Source organism: Quercus robur, chromosome 5, assembly GCF_932294415.1.
Source record: "Quercus robur chromosome 5, dhQueRobu3.1, whole genome shotgun sequence".
Lineage (NCBI taxonomy): Eukaryota > Viridiplantae > Streptophyta > Magnoliopsida > Fagales > Fagaceae > Quercus > Quercus robur.
In genome coordinates this window covers 16449971-16458340 of record NC_065538.1, presented here as the reverse complement: position 1 = coordinate 16458340, position 8370 = coordinate 16449971, and the positions used below count along the sequence as shown (strand labels likewise).

The 8370-nt window shown below is 29.9% G+C and overlaps 1 protein-coding gene across 1 annotated transcript; it reads right to left on the bottom strand.

Moving 5' to 3' along the window:
* Nucleotides 1-857: 857 nt before the first annotated feature.
* On the bottom strand, nt 858-6207 carry LOC126727890 (probable LRR receptor-like serine/threonine-protein kinase At4g29180). Its single transcript, XM_050433789.1, has 4 exons — nt 6093-6207; nt 3570-3632; nt 3279-3468; nt 858-1374 (listed from the first exon to the last, which is right to left on the bottom strand). Exons 1-4 carry the CDS (start codon nt 6205-6207, stop codon nt 942-944), a joined length of 801 nt encoding a protein of 266 aa, XP_050289746.1. The 3' UTR covers nt 858-941.
* Nucleotides 6208-8370: the final 2163 nt, after the last annotated feature.

Genomic DNA, 8370 nt, shown 5'->3' with positions numbered 1-8370 from the left:
CCAATTTGTTGAATAGCCATGGCTATTCAATTTCAATATACTGTTCTCTATAGAGAACAAATGCTTGCTACAGAGCGACGGCAAGAGGCCGCATGCAGGAGTAGATCTAGTAGCCAAATCCCTTGAGCCAAAGAGATCTCTCAATTCTTCTCCTTTGAGTGTTTCTCCTTGTGAGATATTTTTTAGAATTCTTCTGAGAATTTCTCGCCTTGAGCTGATATTAAAACATTGTTCATCCAAACTGTACAAACTCTAAACCTCTGTTAGAAAGTCCATATGATAGAAAACCTCTGGAGAGTTATTTGGTGAGTCAAAGTTCTAGGATCATTGTGAATGAGCTTTGTTCAGGGAGAAAGTTCCATGTACAAGAATCTGCTTGTTCTCAAGTCACTGTCATTGGGTTGGTAAGAGAAGTCCATTTATTGAGCTTAAATAGAGAGTTTAGGACTGCAAACATGTTTTGTAAATATAAGTGATTATAATTGTTTCTTCTCTGAGTGATTATGGCTTTTATTATTATTATTTTTTTAGATTTGATAATTGAAAATTGTGGTTTGGACTATCCATTTGTGTAAACAATGTGTTACATTATTTAGTCACTGCTTAATCATTTTGGGTCTAAATCCAAATTTTCAAAATTGGAACAAATAGAGCCTGACTAATAGTCACGTACCCTAATGCATTTTGCATACATATTTCATGGTACTCACCCATCAATCCATCATAAAAATGAAATTCATTCACAATAAAAATTGTGTATTATAAGCTATATAAGAATGTTCCCCTCATAATTAATTGAAGAACAGATCCAATCATGAAATAAGTATATAAGAAGTTTTTGAAATACGAATGTAATTAATACTGCATATTTGACATAGAAGATAGAACATAATGCATAAAAGGAAGTATTTACCACAAACAAACAGAAAATTCTTTAACAACTACCTAGCAAGGGCAGCAATATCTGATTCAAGCTCTAAAGAGGTCGTTATGAGTTGATTGTTTGAAATTGTCTTATTGCCCCCAGTCACCATCCTTTGGCTTCTTCCATGAGCCATCTCTAGAGCCAAACATTCCTTTAACTCTGCACATACTTCACTCATATCCGACCTTTGGATTGTCCTTGGTGCTATGCATGACATGGCTATCTCCACAGCTTTCCAGGCAGAATTGATATCAAATTGTCCATGTAACCTTGGATCAATAATGTTCCGAATATCTCCACTTTCAATTATAGGATGAACCCAGTCAACTATGTGTGTGTTTTCTTCAGTTCCTCTTATTATTGCCGGGCGGCCAGTGATTAGCTCAAATAGAACAACACCGTAGCTATAAATATCAGTTTTCTTGTTAAAGTTTCCAGATTTTTGAAATCTGTATGTAAAACACAAGTCATTAGAATTTTTTAACAATCCCAAAACTATGTAGATATTTTTATCATTCTCTTAGATCTAGTCAACTAGCTACATTATATAGTTGAATGACTAATATTGTTGAATTTTACGTTACGTATGCAATAGTTGTTGGCAAGCAAACCTTTAAACAACCCTGTTTAGGCCAAGAGCCTTGTAGTTTAATTGGAACTTCATGGTATTTTTAATGAAGATGTCCAATGTTCAATCCCCCTTCTCTATTGTAATTACTATTAAATTATAGGCTAAAATGAAAAACTTATCCTCTAAGTTTCTTCAAAATTCATTTTCACCCTCTAACTTTGTTTTCATTCATTTTTGTCCTCTATCTAAGTTTCAGATTTATTCAATTAAGGCATTTTTGCAAACTTTTGTTAAAATTTTTATTAAAAAATATGGAAAATATTTTCAATCATTTATTGAATTTTTATTAATTTAAAAAATTTGAAGAAAAATTTAAAAAATTGTAAGATTAACCATAACATATAACAAAAGTTAATGGAAAAGTCTTAATTGAATAAACTTGAAAGTTACAAGATTGAAATGAACAAAAATAAAGTTAGAGGATTGAAATAAATTTTGGTGAAACATAAAGGGTGAGTTTTGCATTTTAGTGTAAATTATAAAAAAAATAAAAAACAACTCCAACTAGTGAAGTGAGGTGTGAGTTGGAATTCTAATAGAATAATTTCTTGTAATAATGCACATTATATCACGAAAATTGCCAGATCAATTAAGACTTAAGGATACTCAATAATTGATATATTTCTACTACACCAAAAGAAATCTATTACACCAGGTGTCAATACAACAAAATTAGATACAATATCACATATACAAGTTAAAATTCCTTGCAACTTAAAAGTGGTAAATTATTGCAATAACTTATAATTATTAGTTGCAATTGAAACTTTAATATTTTACAGCATTAGGAAAATTTATTACAATAACTTAAAAAGAAAAAAAAAATCATTGCAATACCAATTATTTTGCAATCTATTTCAATGACAAACATGAAGCGAGATAACTTGATATAAATTATTTTACAAATTATTGCAATGACAAATCTGAAACAAATATTTATTACATCTAATATATCATTGCAATAATTTAACTCAAATTATTTTTGTCTATTATTTAGAATCTATTGCAATAAGATTCAGAAGTAATAGCCTATTGCTACAAGATATTCGAAATAGTAAATTATTTATTGTAATAACATATATATCATTCTTAAAATTGTTATTAAAATATTTAGTTTATTGCAACAAAATTTTTTGTTGTCCAAACTTATTATCTTAAATTTTATTGCAACACTTCGCATCAACTACTGTAATGATTTTTTCTTCGTAATAAACATATTTTTCTTGTAATGTTCCTTTTATGAAAAATTGGGACATTTAAGTATTGGAAAATTTAAACATTCATGGTAGGTTAAGCAATACTATTTGAATTTATGTACACAAAGCTATCATATATTCCATCTATAGCTAAAAAGTATAAGGAATTCATTAAGTCTTGACAGTTACTCAGGATCAAGATATCCAAGTGTACCAATAGAACAAATTGACACATGAGAGTCATTTTCAGCTACAAAAGCCCTAACCTATTATATTAAATTTTATTTCAGCACTTCATATCAACTATTGTAATGATTTTGATGTTATTGTAATGATTTTTTTCGTTGTAATAAATATATTCTTCTTGCAATGTTACTTTTATGAAAAATATGGATATTTAAGTAGTGGAAAATTTAAACATTCATGGTAGGTTAAGTAATACTATTTGAATTTATGTACACAAAACTATCATATATTCCCTATGTAGCAAAAAAGTATAAGGAATTCATTAAGTCTTGACACTTACTCAGGATTAAGATATCCAAGTGTACCAGCAGGACGACTTGACACATGATTGTCATCTTCAGTTGCAAAAGCCCTAGACAACCCAAAATCAGCAATCTTTGCTTGCATCTTTTCATTTAATAAGATGTTGGAGGTCTTTAAATCTCTATGGATTATTGTTGGCTTGCAACCATTATGTAGGTACTCCAACCCTAGAAGTCCAACAATAAGCCTTTATTAACTTATTAGTGCAAACAAAAAGATAGATATTAGAGAGAGAGAGAAATAATCATTTGATTGATCTTTTCCAAACCATGTGCTGCATCCACTGCAATATGAAGCCTCTGATTCCAAGTCAAGACATTCATATTAGTAACTGCAACCAAAATGAATTGATTAATTGGTTTCAGTTGGTTTTTTTTTTTTTTTTTTGGAAGATAGCTTGGTTTTGCAGTCATACTAGAAAATAAGTAGGCTAAAATATTGACATGTAAGTGTGTGTGTATATAACATAATTGAAAGAGTTATAAAATATAGAAAAATGTTAAACATAGTATAAATTTTATTATATAACCTTTTTAAACTGATGTAGCAATGAATGTATTTGGTGTCTAAAACATAATAAATATATGTTTAACTCACTTTTTTTTCTTTTTTCTTTTTTTTTTTTGTAATTGGCGATATATCAATTTGTAAAATTTTTGTAGTAAAATGTGTAGTATCATAATCATTAGCATCACTCTAAGATGTACAGTAGAAATAAAAACAACAAAAATTATTCTAATTTGTATGACAAATACACATTTTATAAGCATGATATACTATCAAAAACAAATACTATATTATTGTGGGAGGCAAAAAGCTTGATCCCATTGGGCTTGGGCCGAGAAATAGTAAGGCCCAACTATTGATTCATTAAACTCAAGCAAGCCTAGGTAGATCGAATGGGAGAGCTGATCGAAGAAGCAACTAGTCTGAGGAAGGAGCTCAAAAAGAGACAATTTGAAGAAATTGGGAAGTGATTAGACAAAGTTGAGGATCTTGATTTGAGGAAAGTAGCAGTAGCTAGCTTGGATAAGAAGAAGGGGAAACTTCCTGGAAAAGCTACCATTACCTTCGCATTAAATACACTACACCAACTGGGCGTGTTGCATTAATGGCTAAATGACATCTGAACAGTATCTCATAGCTTGTTATCTACCCAACACCACCTCAAAAGAAGGGAAAGAGTAGGATGAGACAAGTATCCAAGAGAAAGATCATCCATCATCTAGGTGGAAAGCTAGGATCAGAGCAATGAGACTATAAAAGGAAAGAGATCCTCCATGTATAGGGATTGGGTCCAAAGAAAAAGAGAAAGACAAAGGAGAGAACAGAATTTACTTGAGCTTAGTCCTGTTTTTTACTAAGTATAAAGGCTCCTTGATTGCTCCGAGGAAGAAGAAATAAAGAGAAATTCATTTCATTTTCAATTTTCACCCAATCATTTGTTTTATGTGAATCCTTAGATAAGAATTATTGTTAAAAGTTCAACAGCTGGCCACGAAACTCACATCTACAAATAAATTGTCTTGGGCCATGATCCAAGCCCAATTCTTTTTTAGTTCCTCGGATTTTTAATCCATAAAAATATATTGTAAAATAATTTGAAATAAATTGTGAAATTTCATTTAAATTTTCTAAAAATTTTAATAATTGGGATTTAATCATAAAGGTATTTTACTTTTTCAAAAACCTTGGCAAAACTATGTTAATAATTTCAGTATACTTATAATGAATCACATAATAAAATTATGTCATACAACGACTTATAATACTTATATTGAACCACTTAGTGCGGCCACAATATGTACAACCCAACTTTATTTTTATATTTTTTAATAAGCAATTTGGAATTAATGAGTATAATATGTTCACTCTTGAGGATCGAGATGACAAGAATGTAAAAAATTATACTTTTCAGATTCATATAGGAAATTATTTTAACTTTCTTAATAAAGTTGTTGAGAAACTGCTTATCAAAAAAAACTAAAAAATGATGGATTAGATGTTCTTTACATACCACTATGATATCATTTTTCAAAGGCATACAACATAGAAAAATAATAAAATATTTATTTTTGTTGGTAAACAAGTTTATTTACAATATTTCACATATCATGAAAACTACTATTGAAAAATAGAACTTATCATTACGAGCATAGGCTTAGTTTGGCATTGAAGCTTAAAATAATAATAATAATAATAATAATAAAACTCCAATATATATATATATATATATATATTGATTATGCCTGTGGCTCGAAAAACCAGAAATCTATAGCGGTTCAACTTATTAATACGGTGGTTGTACATATACTTATAATTTTAGTTTCTACAGCAACTATTTTTTTTTTTTTTTGAAGGGCTACAGCAACTAATTAAGAATTTAAGAAATGAGGAATTCGGCCATATAATTTTATAACAGACTCTTTGATTTGTATATTTAAAAGCAAATCGCTGAAATTTATTATAGAATAATCATAAATAATTTTGGGATATAAGAAAATGTCAAATAATATCATTTTAAAAGATCATAAACGATTGAGTAAAAATATAATTGAAAATTTTATTTTTTATTTTAATGATCTATTATGTTAGTACTAAATATGTTTTATATTGTGTTCGTAAGATACTTAACAAAAGTCAATATAATTTTAATTTATTTTTTACAGAACCAACGAACTGCAATTATACATGATAATTAATTGTATCAAAGCCTTCCCCTTCACTTATCATACTTTTGTTCAATCATAAATGAATCACCATAAACATTATCATGTATATACTAATATACCTGATAAATGCTGTTGTAGGTTTTCATTAGCCATGCACTCATAAATAAGTGCCTTGTATTCACCTTCATCACAATACCCAATGAGAGAGACCAAGTTTCTATGATGAGCTATCATTAAGAGTTGTGCCTGTATTAATGGATCAGATCAGAACCAATAAGAATTTGAATTTGTTATATTAAAAATTTGTAAAAATTTGTAAAAATGTTGTAAAATATTTATTATTGTAGCAATGTAGCATTATTCATTTCAAATAATTGAAGAAAATATAGCACTCATGTATCTAACCTCTGCTTGAAATTCTTCATAGCCTTGCTTTGATGATGGAGACAGCCACTTAATAGCGACCTTAGTTTCATCTTTTAGAATGCCCAGATAAACTTTTCCAAATCCTCCTTCTCCGACAATGGTTTGAAAGCTATTAGTTATTTCCACAACCACGGGGTAGCTATATTGTCGATTCTTTGATTTGATATTGGATTCTTTAGCCGTTTCTGTAGTGAAGGATTACATGTCACACCCCAAAAATATAAAAATAGAATTAAGAAAATTGAGAAAGGAAAAATGTATTTCCTCAATCTGCAATCCCCCAATTAGAATTAAGCAAATTGAGAAAGGAAATATGTGCACATCAAATACTAAACTCTAATGCCACTCCCACCTCCCGTAACTCTAGAAACCCCAGTCTATCCCCAAACAACTTCTTCATTGCTAGAAAAACTGCATAGTGAACAAAATCCAACGTCACCCTAAAATCAAGCTTCTTTTAGAAAATCTAACCACGTGAAAGTAGGTTGGAACAAAGTACAATTGGAATTCTTGTATTCACTTATATAGCCCAATATATTTAACCTAGTAAATATTCAATGTCTTGATTCATCATGCGCTCACACAACACATTTGTCCATTAATCAAATTCACACGGTCATTCTTATAGAGTTGCCTCACCCCAATATTTTCCCTAAAAAATAAAAACTTTTAGATTACAAGTTAATTTTGGAATAATGACGTAAGAAATGTCCTTGAGAATTTGGACCCTGTAGAGTAGTCTCTTTATATAAATGGAACACTCTTCTTTATGGGAGATTTCGATCATTGTTATTGTTGAAGACGTATTTGGTTTGGTTCTTTAAATTTCAAGATTTCATGGTTGTAATGAAAACTTTACAAATTAATCGTTTAATTTGCTTTAAATATGTTATGAAATGTTTCACTTGAATCAGGAGACACTACAAAGAATGTGTCCTATAGCCGCATTTTTAAAACGCGGCTATAGCTCCTAAAAACACGACCATAGATCATTTGGTCTATAGCCGTTTTTTCTATAGCCACGTTTTAAGATGTGGCTTATACAAAGCGACTATAGGTCCATTAGACTTTTTTTTTTTTTCTTCTTTAGAACATAGCTAGATGTACAGGTTAGACATATTAATACTTCACTAACTCTGGTGTTTAAACTGCTTAAAAGGCATGACAACCCACTATGGATTGTAATAACAATTATAGAACCAGATGATAAAGAAATACATACCTCTTCTTCTCCTTTTGTGGATAGCCAGAGCACAAAAAATGAACAGAATGATGAGGATTATTATGGATGTTGCAACACGTACAACATTAAGCTCCTTTTTCTTCTTTTTCTTATATGGAACTGAAGAGAAAAAGATCTTGATTTTCGCCAAGACTTGCATAAAGGTAATATGATATGGTAAGTAAGTTTTGTAAATGATGCTGATATACGTAATTACCTTTGCAAATACAAAAGGAATCAGATTTAAAAAACAGATGAACAAATGAGCATAAAGTTTTGGTAGTCTTTTGGCATGTTTAGAAGTCAGAACAACTAAGCATAGAAAAATGGAATAATTCAATAAAAACTAACCTCAAGACTAATGATCCATCCCTAGATTTCTGTATAAGAGCCTCTGGCACCGAACCTTTCAGATTATTCCCTCTTAAATTACTTCAAATATGGTGTAAAATAAAATAAGTCATTTCCTAACCCAGAAATTTAGATTTATAATTAATAATAAACTCAATAACTTACAGGATCTTCAAATTTGGCAGTTGTGCTAAAAATTCTGGTACGTTTCCAGTCAGGTTATTGTATGATAAATCCCTGAAATATGTTTTGGGGGAAGGGGGGGAAGTTAATATTTAACAATAATATTGGGCAAAAATGTCGTTCAATACGAAGGTAAATTATTTCATTTGAAGATAATTATTAAATATTTCTAGAGTACATGTGGGTTCCAGTTAGCTCAACTGGTAAAGTCTCTG